Source organism: Humulus lupulus, chromosome 8 (genome assembly GCF_963169125.1).
Source record: "Humulus lupulus chromosome 8, drHumLupu1.1, whole genome shotgun sequence".
Lineage (NCBI taxonomy): Eukaryota > Viridiplantae > Streptophyta > Magnoliopsida > Rosales > Cannabaceae > Humulus > Humulus lupulus.
The window spans coordinates 38,354,618-38,370,475 of NC_084800.1; the positions used below are offsets into that span (position 1 = coordinate 38,354,618).

General features: G+C 38.6%; 1 protein-coding gene across 2 annotated transcripts; it reads left to right on the top strand.

The window, feature by feature from the left end:
* The first annotated feature begins 12,772 nt into the window (after positions 1-12,772).
* Positions 12,773-15,818, top strand: LOC133796871 (growth-regulating factor 9). Of its 2 annotated transcripts, none has more exons than XM_062234559.1 (4): positions 12,773-13,434; positions 13,610-13,858; positions 14,439-15,008; positions 15,158-15,818. In XM_062234559.1, the coding sequence occupies exons 1-4, from the start codon at positions 13,401-13,403 to the stop codon at positions 15,520-15,522; spliced, it is 1,218 nt and encodes a 405-aa protein (XP_062090543.1). In that variant the 5' UTR covers positions 12,773-13,400; the 3' UTR covers positions 15,523-15,818. The 2 variants fall into 2 exon arrangements, with proteins under 2 accessions (XP_062090543.1, XP_062090542.1); XM_062234558.1 differs by having other exon boundaries at positions 12,776-13,434; positions 15,113-15,818.
* Positions 15,819-15,858: the final 40 nt, after the last annotated feature.

A 15,858-nucleotide genomic window follows, 5' to 3' on the forward strand; every position in this document is an offset into this window, starting at 1 on the left:
ACCTAAGTGGTATCCACCCCACTGGTTAAGAGTTTCACGCACCTCCCTGCACAAACTCCAGCCCTCACATCCGGTATCATAAACATATCGAATCCATGCATAGTGCCAATTGTCACAAGACTTTCCGCTAACAAGCTCAAGAATTACCATACTTTCCTTGCCATTCAAGACTGTTCTTTAATTACTTAACCAATCCAACCCCTGGATCAAACCAAAGCCTGTCATAACCAGCTTTACCAAAATCCCTGATGAGTCCTTTCTAAAACCCAACTTAACTCTTAAATTGCCAATACCATACTGTGTTCCCATCACAACATAAACATATGATCATCATATCAATTTTATACCTCTCTATAAGCAACAAACAAAGGAACAGGATGGCACCAAGGCCAATCAGCATAACTCAGATATAACAACTAGAAAACTGACCTGCCACTCCTGAGGAGCTAGTCTCAGTCCCAGACTCTATTTGCTCTGGAGTAAACACTCGAGCTGGAGTCGAGCTGTCTATCCTCATCTGCTCAAGATCCCTTAGCCTTGAGCAATCCTTCTTGAGATGTCCAACCATGTCACATAGGAAACATGCTTTTGCTCGGCATTCTCCCAGATGACGCCTCTTGCACTGGTTGCATACTATATCAGTCTTCCAGCTTTTCTTCTTGCTTGCTCCACTAAGTGGAGGTACCACTATCTGAGCTCCATGCCTCATGGCACTCTTTTCCTCATCTCTGATGCTCTTAACAGCAAGTGCCTTCTCTACCACCTGAGCATAGGTAGAGACTTCATGCACTGGGGCAACTCTGATGCCCTGAGCTATTCCAGGATTCAATCCTTGAACAAACCTTTCCTTCCGAGCCACATCTGTGGGTACTATGTCTAAGGCAAACTTGGTCAACCCATTAAATTTATTAACATACTCGGATACTGATGCCTTGCCCTGAACAAGATTCAGAAACTCATTCATCTTGACAGTCTTAGCCATATCACAGTAATACTTCTCATTAAACAGCTGCCTAAATTCTTTCCAGTCCATCACAGCTGTGTCTCGTGTCTGGGATATCACTTCCCACCATGTATGAGCATCAGCCTGCAATACATATGTCGCACAGATCACCCTATCGTGACCTACCAGCCCCATACTATCAAGAATGGAACTGATCATGCCCATCCATTGCTCAGCTCTGAATGGATCTAGGCCTCCCTCAAAGATTGGAGGATAAAACCTCAGGAATCTTCCACAAAGAAATTCCCATCTATTCTCAACCCTAGGCTGAGCTGAAACTGATGTCACCTCTGGCTTAGCAAAGGAAGAGGTACTCCCCAACAGACTCCGTTGTTGCTTCAAGTACCTGATCTCTTCCTCCTGCCTCTGCAATCTTAATTGCAAATCTGTAAGCGTCTGCTGAACATTCAGAGATGCAGATGAAGAACTAATACCCTGGCTGTAACTCCCAGCCCTTGTGTAACTATCACCAGGCCTCATAATCTGCCTTGAATATATAACCTGCTGATTCAATCTGCAGTCAATAACTTGACCTATCAGTCACAATAACCATATCAAGGGCTTTTCACACGGGATAAATCTTACCACACCACAATTATAAACCACTTGCAGTGCTGCAAACATGCCCATGACATTCATACTCTACTCATATTCCCTGCTCTTTAAACATTTACACCATGCCTCAACCCCAGCATGCAAATAACACATTTATATACTCATGGAGCAGGCAACCATATGATCACAATCATATATGCATATATATATATATTCACAGAGCATATAATCATATAGTCAAGAGCCAGGCTCTACCAGAATCTCATGCTCCCTAATGCAATGCACAGGTAAAGCATTCACATTTTATTCAAACAGCTATACACATAGCTACAGAAATATTTACCATTCCTTGAGTGAAGCTATCTTCAGTGATAAGTGTACATGCCCAGCTTGTCTTCAAGAACCATAAACCTTGGCTCGCTCTGATACCAAGTTGTAACACCCCAACTCCTGGGACCATTACGGTGTGCCTTGTAAACAGTGCTAAACTCGCTAATCGAGTCATTTGTCCAAAACATGATCTAAGTATGATTAGCGGTTTAGGGTTTAAACACTTTGGTTATGATGTAACGTGTCATTAGAACGTTTAATATATACATTGGGATCCCAAAAATATAAATTTCAGAGTTTATTACAGAAAATATTTACTACAAGCCGTTCTAAGCGGCAAAACAGGGTTCAACCCTAGTTCCACTTTAAACCTCGGCCGTGGCGGTCGAGCAGCTGCATATGTACACATCATCACCTAAGCTCTTCAACTCAAGGATGGTCCAGCTTCCTCTTGCCTTTACCTGCACCACATAGCGCCCATGAGCCGAAGCCCAGCAAGAAAACATAACACTTTTCATAAACATTATCAAATGATTATCATTATAATCACACTGAATATAAAGCTTTCAAACCAATGGGTGAGCATCACATGATTCTAGCGGAAGAGTGGCTGTTAGGTAAGCCACCAGCCTCCAAGCTCTTTTTTTTTAGTGGGAGAGTGGCTGTTAGGTAAGCCACTAGCCTCCAAGCTCTCTTTTCTAGCGGGAGAGTGGCTGTTAGGTAAGCCACCAGCCTCCAAGCTCTTTTTCATTCATCGACCCTCAGGGTCGGTCAGGCATTAATGCTCCTTGAGTCATTCAATGCTAGTAGTCGATTAGATCTAATCTCTGTTGGCTTACGTGATTCACGCTAAGGCCGTTCTGACAAATAAATCAGCGCTACCTGACCTGTGTCCAGTATCACTGCCGAACCTGACAAGTAAGTCACAGCTTCACAGCTGATACTAACACTTTTGTCGATTCTGACTGAAGAGTCAGTGCATACACAAGTAAGCAATGCTATCAATATAAATCATATGCCAGTTATCCAATAATAGGGCATTCAACATGCTTACTAAACAGTTTCTAGCATAGTCATGATCATGCACAAACTCAGAGACTCAAGCTCTGACCAATATCATATTCATCATTCATGGCATGCCCTAATCACATGTTTCTCGTGCATTACATGCATCACACTTAATCATCCAGCATGCCTCAACAATAGTCATATGCAAATGGGCAAGATTGCCAAGCATTCATTATGCTATCAACATTTACATTTAAACATCCAACATGCATCAATAATAACCATGCATGTCATACTCAATAGTCAACCAACATGCTTCAATGATAACCATGCATGTCACACAAACACAGGGTGCAGTTTTCTTACCTCAGATTCGAGCTAGTACCAATATAAGAACGATCCTTGAGAACGATCAACCTTTAAGCCCTTAGCGGTCACCTAATCATAACCATATATGGAACACCATTAATAACATGATAATCAAAGGTTCCACACCAATATCTAGCCCCCAAGAGATCAATCCAAACTAATCCAAGTAATAGGGACACTCCCGAGGCCCATAACTAAGTTCCCGGGGTCAAAACGAGCAAACGGGGTGAAAACAGGGCTGCGGGCTGCGGGCCTAGCACCTTAGGCCGCAGCCCCCAGGGTTCTTTGAGGCTAGGGCTGCGGCCCAGGCTGCGGCACCCAGCAAGGCCAATTTCCTGACACCTGCTTCTTCGAACTAGGGCCGCAGCACTCAAGAACAGGGCCGCGGCCCCTAACCCTAGGCCATTCCCAAACGCGTTTTAAACACTCCAAATCTTCCAAAAACATACCCAAACATTCCCCAATCATCAAATCAAAGTTCCCAAGCTTCCCAATACTTCAAAACCCTCAAAACCCAAAGCTCAAACCAACCAAAAACTCAACAATTAACAAAGTCCAATTCAAACTCAGATTACCTTCGATTGGGTTGTTTCTCGTCAAATCCTTCAGTTAAGAAGCTTCTAATCTTTCCTAGGATCGCTATGCCTCGACCCTCGCTTGATTTCGACTCTCAGAACTCAAGATTTCCTCAAAAAGGCTCAAATGGTAAAACGGTCTGTTTTGAGAGAGAACGAGAAGTTTCTAACGTACGTTCTTATCTGTCAAGCTACTTCAAACTTAAGTAACCTCAAATAAAACCTAGTGCTCGGGGTCCCGAAAACACCCCCGGGGACACTATAGTCAAAACTTCCAGAATTTCACCCTGATCTCAAATATTCACAATCTGTCACCAAATAAACATTCCTATTACCCCAAATTTGACCCCGTTATGACAAAACCGCTAACTCATAATCTAAGATCGTCTCATGCCGCATAGCTCGAATATATCTCCATAATAATGAAATCTCATTCACAAATTACAATACGCACCCAATTTACAAATATGCTCTCAACAGGCCAAATTACCAAAGTGCCCTTATCATTATAAATACACCCATATGCATGCATTTATCATCATTTAATAATATAATTCACATTAACATGCATATATTCATTTTATAACATATTAAATCAATTATGGCCCTCCCGGCCTCCTAACCAAGGTCTTAATCCCTATTAGGAAATTTGGGGCATTACAATATGCATGTTTAGGTGTATTAAATATGCATGTGAACCCATTTGTGATTAACGGGGTGATTTTCATATTTTGGCCATTTCAGGCATTTTTGGCATATATGTGAAATGGGCGTGGTGCTTTGTTATTATTTGGTTATGCCAGGATTACCCAGCACAAGACGATCATAGGAGGTAAGCTAGTAGGAAAGTCACAACGGGATTTAAGCTTGACTTGGAGTAAGTCAAGGGGTATTTAGAGCATTACCGGGTTATTGGGTAGTGGGAATTACTATTTGGTGATAAATTGGGAGTTAATATGATCAGGGGGGAAATTCTGGAAGTTTTGACTATAATATCCCCGGAGGTGTTTTCGGGACCCCGAGCATTAGGTTTTATTGGAAGCTACTTAAGCTTGAAGTAACCTTTTAAGAAATAAAAAGAACGTTCTGTACGTTCTCTCTCCTTAAAAGTTTCCTTTTCGTCTCCCGATCGCGTTTTCAAAGATAACTTGAGTTCTAGGACTCGGATTCAAGTGAGGATCGAGGCATAGCAATCCTAAGGAAAATTAGAAGCTTATTAGCCAGAGGATTTAGTTGGAAACAAATCAATCAGAGGTAATTCAAGTTTTAAGTTATAAGTTTTTAAGCTTGAATTAGACTTTGTGTTTTGATGAGTTTTTGGGTGATTTGAGACTTGGGTTTTGTTGGTTTTGGATGATGGGGATGTTTGGGAACTTTGATTTTTGAGTTTGGAGATGTTTGGATATGCTTTTGGGAGGTTTTAAAAGGTTGAAAACGAGGAAAAATGGATGGTTCGAGGTAGGACCGCGGCCCTGTTCTTGGGCGCCGCGGCCCAGGCTTGAAGAAACAGGTGGAGGTTCTGTTTTTCCTAAGGGTCGCGGCGCTTGCCGGGAGGGCCGCGACGCTTGTTGTCATTTTTGGGCAAATTAATGTTTTGAGCATGGGAACTTAACTCTAAGGGCCTGGGATCGATCCCACTACCTAGTTGAGTGGGATTCGATGTCTCGGAGGCTTGGGTTGGGTTTGGAAGTATTTATTTACTCATTTTGATGAGATTTTATATTATGGTTGTGACTAGGTTATCACTTGAAACTTGGAATCAGGGTCGTGCTTGTGGCTCGTTTATTGGTAACCTGTGCTTGGACCAAAGGTAAGAAAGCTGCACCTTGTGTATATGTGACATGCATGGCTATTCTTGATGCATGTTGGTTGATTACTAAGTATGACATGCATGGCTATTCTTGATGCATGTTGGTTGATTATTAAGTATGACATGCATGGCTATTATGGGTGCATGTTGGATTGTTGAATATATAATGCATGTGATGCACAAGAAACATGTGATTAGGACATGCTTTATATACTGAGTATGATATCGTTCAGAGCTTGAGCCTCTGTGTTCGTGCATAGTCCTAATTGTACTAGTACTTGGTAGGTAAGCATGCTGAATACCTTGTTATGGATATTAGATATGTGATACATGTTTGGTGGCATGGCTTACTTGTGTGTGGCACTGACTTATTAGTCAAAATCGGCAATGGTGTTAGATCCATCTGTGAGACTATGATTTATTAGTCAAGTTCACAATGAGTTGAACACTGGTCGTGTTTTACTGGCCTAAGAGTCAGAAATGGCATAGCGTTGTGAACGCTGAGCCAAATGAAGATTAGATCTAATCGATATCATCATTGAATGACTCATATGGGGGAAGGTCAATAAAAACTATAAGCGCTTGGCTAGTCTGAGACTAGTTATTCAGAGCCAGGGCGTATGGCCCCGGTGACTCTTTGTCACATGGCTAGGGAACGTTGTTCCATAGTTACGACTCTAGAGTCTGGAGGAAGGTTATGTTGGTGACTAATCACCATGCACCTATCCTGCTAAATCTAGTGAGATGCTCACTTATCTGTTAAGCCTGGTGATCCTATCGTCACATGGCTAAAGGGTGTTGTTCCCATATTAGTGAATTTTGATATATGTTAAGCCCTGATGATCCGATCGTCACATGGCTAAAGGGTGTTGTCCCTATATTTGTGACCTTTTTGATAGTCACCTATTTGTTTGGACTGTTGGTCCTGAATAATTAATACAATCACTGTTGATATTATATCATGTTATATTGTGTTTTCTTGCTGGGCTTCGGCTCACGGGTGCTATGTGGTGCAGGTAAAGGCAAAAGAAAGTTGGACCATCCTTGAGTTGGAGAGCTTAGGTGATGACGTGTACATATGCAGCTGCTCGTTCGCCACGGCCGAGGTTTAAAGGGGAACTAGGGTTAAACCCTGTTTTGCCGCATAGAACGACCTGTTGTAAATATCTTCTTGTAATAGACTCTGAAATTATAATTTTGGGATCCCAACATATATATTAAACGTTCTAATGAAACGTTACATCTTAACCAAAATTTTTAATCCCTAAACCGCTAATCATACTTAGTACACGATTTTGGCCAAATGACTCGATTAGCGAGTTTAGCACTGTTTACAAGGCACACTGTAACGGTCCCTGGAGTTTAAGGCGTTACATGAGTGATTATTATTAAGGCATGTTGATTGATAAATGTGGACATGGATTGCCTATTGAATACTAGTGGATGTTAAATACTTGTATATGTACTGATTAGTCAGGGACACTGACCTAAAGAGTCAGAAATGGCATAGCGTCATGAACATCGAGCCAAATGAAGATTAGATCTAATCGATATCAGCATTGAATGATTCATATGGGGTATTAATGCTGGTCCGACTCTAAGGTCGATGAACTTATAAGCGCTTGTCTGGTCTAAGACCAGTTATTCAGGGCCAGGGCATAGGGCCCCGGTGACTGTTTGTCACATGGCTAGGGAACGTTGTTCCAAGGTTATGACTCTATGGTCATGAGGAAGGCTATGTTGGTGACTATTCACCATACACCTATCCTTTTCAAACTTATGAAAGGTTCTCTTATCAGTTAAGCCTGGTGATCCTATCGTCACATGGCTAAAGGGTGCTGTCCCCATATTAGTGACTTTTGCGACTGTCACCTATTTATTTGGACTGTTGGTCCTGAATGATTATTACAATCATTGTTGATATTATATCATGTTTTATTATGCTTTTCTTGCTGGGCCTTGGCTCATGGGTGCTATGTGGTGCAGGTAAAGGGAAAGAAAAGCTCACCCAGCCTTGAGTGGAGAGCTTAGGTGGTGATGTGTACATATGCGGCCGCTTGACCACCACGGCCAAGGCGTTCTCAGAGGAACTAGGGGGATTACCCTATTTTTGCCGCTTAGGTCGGCAGGATTGTAAATTTGAAACAGTAATGACCCTTTTGTACTAAGAACAACTTGTAAATGTTTTGATTAGCTCTGCAGAGCAGTTTGTAATGAAAATATCCATTTCATTTTTAGTAGTTTTTCACCTTAACCTGTTAATTACACTTAGAGCACGTTTTTGACAAAAGGACTCGGGTAGCGGGTCAAATTTTCGGTCCACCGTTCACCGTAACTGTTCTGGGGTAACCAAGGCGTTACAGACGATGTGTATATATGTGGCTGCTCGACCGCCACGGCCGAGGGTTTAAAGAGGAACTAGGGTTAATCCTTATTTTGCCGCTTAGGTTGGCTAGTTGTAAATATTTTCTTGTAATTAACCTTTAAATTATATTTTTGGGATCCCAATGTATATAGTAAACGTTTTAGTGAAACGTTGTATCTTAATCAAAAATTTTAATCCTAAATCGCTAATCATACTTAGTTACACGATTATGGCCAAATGACTCGATTAACGAGTTTAGCACTGTTTAAAATGCACACCGTAACGGTCCTTGTGTAGTAGGGCGTTACAGAGATAGTGGATTTGAACAAGAGAAAAGCTCAAAATCATCATGAATGGCTGAGCAATGACTTGATATTTAAACCAGTTTACAGAAGTTGTTGAAACAACCAAAACAAGTAATACAATAACAAAGCTTAATAGAAAGCTAACAACTAACTATATATTCTAACAATAAGGACTTGCATCTAATGAGGTTGGGATCGCCTAAATAGAGAATGGCATGGGGACATAGACCGATTCTTGCCTTGAATGTTAAATAAGGTGCGGGTGTGGGATACCACTTCTTGCATTGATGGGATTGAGTTTAAATTTTTATTTGTTTTTTATGTTTTTTTCTTGTAATATAATAGTAACTTTTTAACTGTTTTTTTAAATTAAAATTATTTGGAATAAAAGTTGATATTTTAGCTTATAAATATCATATAAATTCTTAATATTTGTGTAAATCACTTTTTGTAATTTAATGTAACTTTCTTTTAAAAAAATATGAATGGGCAAGGGCATCAAAACAGTTAGATACAATAATATGACTTGAAATCCGCATGAAATCAATGGTTTTAAGTCATTTTCAGGTTGACACACTTAGTTCGTTCATTAATGGGTCATTTTCGAGTTGACTTATTTAACTAAAAAATAATACAATAACAACCAATTTATTATATTTAGTATTAAATGGTCATAAACAATGAGTTGACATATTGACATAATTCTACTTTATTGTAAATAGGTGACACGGGTATGTCATGTCACCCGTTTATAAAAATGTTGAGTTTGAGTTTAATATTTTGATGCAATCATTAAATGGGTCAAGTTTAGGATTAATGTTTGCTTTGTAATACACCAGTCACGACACCACACGAATATGACATGCGAACATGAATTATCACCCTTAGAGTGAGGTAAAAGGGTGCCAATAATCTTACCCTAATTTTTTTAACTTATAAAACTGAATGATATAATAGCCCATGTTCATCATTCTGCCCACATTGCACAAACTACGCCAAAATATGCAGTTTAGAACTTTTTGTGGTGTGGTTGCATATTGTATTTTTTTCAAGCTGTGCGGTGTATAGTTTGAAATTTTATAAATGTTGTTCAAACTGCACTGCACCTCAATGTTAGTGTTATCCCCATTTCTTTTCATGGGCCCGGGACGATGGTCCAGGCCCATGGCCTGGGCGTTCGGATATGGGCCCAGGCCAGGCCCGCTTGGTATGGGAGTAATCAAGGGCTACGGGCCAAGTGTAGTTCCGGACCCGGATGGTGTCCGGGAAGGTGATCCAGGACAGTCGCCCAAGAGATGTATGGTCAGCTGGGATTACGGTCGGAGTGTATGCAAGGACGATCCCGGAGCCCGGTAAACGGTCCGGGGCCCTGGTAAACGAAGAGGGGCCGAGGTAAGCGAACCCGGATCAAGTCCTCCCGTTGGCAAGGAAAAGCATCCGTGACCCTGAAGCCGCCCCACGACGCGTGGGTGTTGTCCCCACTTTTCACCTGCAGAAAAGGCCACCTCGGGATTGCACACTGCTGTTTCAGACCTGCGCTGCCAAGTACACTGACTGGCTTTGTCCCCTGAATCTGCCTCGTAACTCGGAGTACCCAGACCAAAAGCACCATTTTTTCGGGCGAAATATAGTTCTTGGGCCGCCCCATTGGGCCTTAATTATTCTTGGGCCTATGTATTTTTATCTTTTGTATTGGGCTTCCGCCAGAGAAGCCAAGAGTATCCACATCTTTGATGGGCCCGGGTCATACCCGACCCAGACTCAGTGTTCCTATGAGCCTATAAATACAGGTGATAGAGCACTGGAAAAGGGACCCTCTCTTCGACTTGTATACAGTTACTCTTTCAAAACATAGAGAGAAATTCAATTGTAAAAGACTTTCCAAGCTCTAATACAACTGACTCGTGGACTAAGGCTCATTAACGCCCCAACCACGTAAAAATCCTGTGTTAATCTCCTAAATTCCATATCATTAGTCTTAGCTAATATTTATTAGTTTAGTTTCCGAAAATCTCGGTAAACAATTAGAAAAATATCAATTTAATTATTGCAAAATTATATATTTCTTAGTATATACTTTATTGTTACTATTTTGTTTTGTAAATGTGCATTAAAAATGTCTAGCTTATATTTTAATATTGTATTGATTTTTGAGTTGTAAGTTATATATAAGGGGTAAATGCGTCAAAAGTACCCAATGTTTAAAGTTTGTACGCGGCATGGACCCAATTTTTTTTTTCGCAGGAAAAGTACCCAAACTTAGTAAAATAGTAATTTCGTCATTCTCCGTTAGTTACATTCTGTTAGTTGTTGGGGTAAATACGACAAAAGTACCCAATGTTTGATGTTTGTATGTGGCATGTACCCAATCTTATTTTTTTGCAAGGAAAGTACCAAAACTTAGCAAAATAGTAATTTCGTCCATTTTCGTCAGTTACACTCTGTTAGCTACTGACATGATCAACACGTGTCACTTCGTGATTGGTCCAGCTCATAAATATTTTTAAAGCATCATTTAATTAATTTTAAATAAAAAATTTATTAAAAAATGTCTGTAGGATGGGAGCTCCTATCTCCGTACCATACATTAAAAAGTATATATTCAAATGAAAAATATACAAAAATATATAAATTAATTTAAAAAATAAAAATTAGAACAATATTTCTTCCCAAATAAAAATTCTCATCAAAATTCAAAAGCAACCCAATTACCCCATATGTGTTGGTTCAATCAGCAACTAATGGAGTGTAAGTGATGGAGATAGACGAAATTACTATTTTACTAAGTTTGTGTACTTTTCTCTAAAAAAAAAAAGATTGAGTCCATACCGCATGCAAATGCCAAACATGGGGTATTTTTACCGTATTTATCTTAGTAGTTAACGGAGTGTAACTAACGGAGATAGATGAAATTAGTGTTATATTAAGTTTGAGTACTTTCTTCTCCAAAAAATCTATTTTTTATTTTGTTCACCATGAATTTATATTTTGTTTATGATAATCTCTTGATTTCAAATCAATGCATGTGTATAAGATTTTAAATGAGTGTATATATTTTGTTAATTATTATTTTAACTTATTTTTAATTATTTTGCTTTAGGTGTAAACCGAGCATCCCACACCATATTACATTATGGTGCGATTTGAAATTTATGTGGTGCATATATATCCCACGTACCACCATCTAAAATGGAACCCAGTCTATGAATATTCTTCATTTTCTTACATCCAAGTGTTTACTTGTATGAAATTAGATTAGTTTGTTATTAGATAGGACAATAATTAGAGTAAAAGTCAATATAATTAATAAATCGCAGTTAATGTAAGCTGATTTCTTGAATTACTATATTTGAAGTCAAAATGATCAATATTCTCATTTACTTATTTAATTCAATTAAAAATAAAAAAATTAATTATATATTTGTTATAGGAATTCTATTGATGAAAATTAAAATTATTTACTATTTCTAATTTAAATACTAAATTAGTAATATATAATTAAAAATAGATGAGATTGGCAATCTCATAAATTTGAAAATAGAGTAATGATACGTACATTCAAAATAATATGCACTCAAATATTACACACAGTGACGTGTCACTGCTTTTTAAAACAGTGGATCCTAATTTTAATAAATGTCATTAATTAAGCTAAATTATCACATCACTGTGTATAATATTTGGGTGTATATTTTGGATACACATATCATTACTTTTTTAAAATATCAATCAAGAGATTACATTGAAATCTAGGCTCGTCGTAAGAAATTGGAGGTCCAAATTAAAATAATATTATGCGGCTTTCAATAAAAATATATATTTTTTTAAATATAATGCGTAAATAATGCTACTTGTAAACAATTTGAGACCCTTATTCATTTGGAGGTCTATAGCTAATACAACTTTGTAGTCATTTCAAACTTTTATAAAGCACTCCACCCTATTATCAAAAATTAAAATAAAATAATTTTAGAAACACAGTTTTCTTTATTTTTTAGGCAAAAAATATGTAATGCAAAAAAAATAAAAAATTATGTATACATAATTTTTAAGAAAAATATAAATGGGAGAGAACAAAAAATATCAAAAATAAATTTATAAAATAATTTGATTTGATTTGATTTGATTTAATTTTTTTAATATATAAATAAAATTTCTACATATATTTCACCCCAATCAATCCTATTCCACAATCTCAAATTTACTTCAACATATATGTTATATATATATTTTTTTAAATTTCATATTCTCATCTCCTTTTTTTTTTTTATTATTTCATCTAAATCGACCGTGTCTCGATAAACGCTCTTTCCTTTAGGAGTTGAAATCCCTCTTCAGCCCAGCCCAGCCCAGTCCAATAATGATAAATGGGCCTGAGCTACGACAGTGACACAGATTGTTTGGGCATCCACTGCGTGACACTTGTGTGTTGTATGGCATGCCGAAACGGAAAGCAAATATGTTGTGCAGCTAAGCTAGCTAATGGCAGCCAGAGTCAGAAGCAGAAGCAGACAACCAGAGCAGTCATTAGACTGGACTGGACTGGAGTGAGTCATCTTTATGTAACTCACCGCAAAGCATTTCAGAAGGCGCGTTATCGTCATCCCCCCAGGACCCCCACCGATCAGTGCGTGTTACACGCGCTTTAAATAATAGAAAAAGAACGCTGTGGCCGTGACCGTAATGAGGCTGAAAAAAGGTGGTAAAATATTTGTCAGAAACACTGACACTCCGCTTTAATCCTCTGTCCCCGTTTCCAACCTAAGCAAATGAATATGGAGTTACAGAGAGAGAGAGGGAGTGTATACATATATCTGTATCTGTATTTGTGTACTGGGCGGTTTGTTGGAGTAATGCTTTTGGAACGGGTCTCTTTTTTCTTCCTAAGAGGCCTCTGTCTTGAGTCCATTATAATCACTCACTCTCTTTCTCTCTCTCTCTCTGAGTTTTCAGATCTGTTTGCGTAGTCTTTTCTTCAGCTTTTTTTTTTTCACTGCCTCTGTCTCACGCATAAACACAAAATCTGTAATTATCTTTGGACCGGTTCATCATTCTCTCTCTTCTTTCCTCCACTTTCATCATGGACTTTCAAACCAACCCTTCTCCACACTCTGGTTTTCTCTCTCTCCATTTATCCCTCTTTTTTGCTGTGGGAACTTATCATACTTCTTTAAATTGCATTTAATTTTCATGTTCTTCCGTAAACTTTTTGTCTGTTGGAATATTTGTTGGGTCTTGAGTCCTGATATTATATGCAAGTGTGTATGATTTGTATTTAATTATATGGAGGTGTATTGCGGGTGCGGAAGAGGAGTGAGAAAGAATGGACGGTGGTGATGCATGGAGATGGAGGGAAGCCGTGGATCAAGCGTGAGTCAAATTGTGGCTTCTCGTGGGATCAATTGCTGCAGCTAAAACACCAAACTCTCATTTACAGCCATTTAGTAAGCGGCCTCCCGATTCCTTTACGCCTTCTTGCTCCCATTTCCAAGACCCTGCTTCCTCCACTTTCTACTTCTATATTTAACCCATATCCATGTAAGTCTTTTTTTATCATTTATCTTTTTTTAATTATATAAATATGTATATGTTTTGAGTTCTTCAAAGTTTGCATGTACAATGTAGTTGTAAAAAATTAGAACTGGGTTTGAGTTTGTATCCTTACAAATTACAATCATGTATTTTATGGGCTTTTTAGAGTATCATGTTTGGAGTTTTTGAGATGCTATTGTGTAAGTTTGTTAAGCAAACCATGTCTCCTTTCTCTGAATTTGTACAGGAATGTGGTATTTTGCTTTGTTTTTTTTATGCTTTTGGAAATTCTAATAGCTCTAGTTTATGCATATTAATTTCAATCATCTGAAAGTGTTTTATATATAATACCAGAAAATAGAATTATAAGGTACTAGATCAATCAAAATATTGCTTCCAGCAAAGATTAATTTAAATATTGCAATTTGTTCTGGGCGTGGAAAGACAACTTATTTATGAGAATCGTTTGTGTTTGTCCTGTGTGAAAGGCTTAAAAAAGAATTTTCATGTTGAAAATTGAAACCGAATTCGGCTTATTGATTGAAGTTCTTATTTGTTTTCATTTGTTTTGATTGATTATGTTCAGTTACAGGATTCAGTCCACAAGGGTTTCACTGCAAAAACATGGTGGATCCTGAACCAGGGAGGTGCAGAAGAACTGATGGGAAGAAATGGAGATGCAGTAAGAATGTAGTTCATGATCAGAAATACTGTGAGCAGCACATGCACAGAGGCCGTCAACGTTCAAGAAAGCTTGTGGAAGTTGCTGAAATTGGTACTTCTCTTTCAAATACCAAAATGCCTGACAAATCAATTAGCCAATCGCTACAGAATTCAAATTCAAACATTCCAGTTTCTGTTGGTCTTCAACTTATGACTACCTTGTCCTCAAATATCACTAGTGTTAGCCATGCTAATACTACTCCCTCTAGTAGCTTTAGTACGAAACGGGTTACTAATGTCATTGCTCCATGTATCGCTACCACTAACACCGCTGCAATCACTAAAAGTAACAAGAATGTTGGGAATGCTGGGAATGATGTTGGTGACAAGTATTTTGGCACAATCGGAAGAAGCAACAATAACAACATACATGTTGGCCGGCATATATCACAGGGATTGGGTTTCTCTCCTAAAAGTGTTCTTCATCTTCAAGGTAGCATTGTAAGAGATTGAAAGCCTTTAATTAAATGTTTCCCGCCTTTAATGTGATCATGTGACTTTAGACATTCATATTTTGTATTTGTTATACTCTTTCAGTCATAAGACGCAATGGCTTATACACTGACTATAGAAATGGCATAGAACTTGAACCAGGGAGGTGTAGGAGAACAGATGGGAAGAAGTGGAGATGCAGAAGGGATGTTATACCCGATCAGAAATATTGTGCTCGCCATATGCATAGAGGTGCCAAGAAGCTTGTGAAGGTTTTCCCACCTCTCCCCTGCACGGCTTCATCTGCTGCTACAGATTCTGCTCCATGTCTGCCAGCAACGGCCATATCCTGCCGGGTCGATCCTGTGAGCCCAGATACGAAGCTCTCTATATCCATTCAAGCAAGCCCTCAACTGACCAACATTGGGGAGAAAAGCGATTCCAGCACCAGCAGCGATACAACTATTTCCGATACTAGCATTGCTGCTTACACAATTACTAAGCTTCCTGCATAAGATGACACACCAAGACTTTGAAAGCTTATCCATCTAAACTTTGTTTTTGTACCACTCATGCAGCCTACGAGTGTTCTAGTGGAATTATTAAATGTAAAAAAAGGGTGCCTCTGATTTTTCCTTGGTGGAATTGGGGTTTTTGTAGTCATTTTGATACCAGCTTTTATCAAAGCAGTGTGAGAAAATACTGAATTTCTTTTAGCATATCTAGAGGTCATCTTGATCTTGATCTGGGAAAACTTTGTACACGTCTTTAAAAAGATATGTCATACAAGTAACCATCTAATTCGTGGTCATTTTTTGCATGTTTAGTGTGGAACTTTACCACTATGCTCT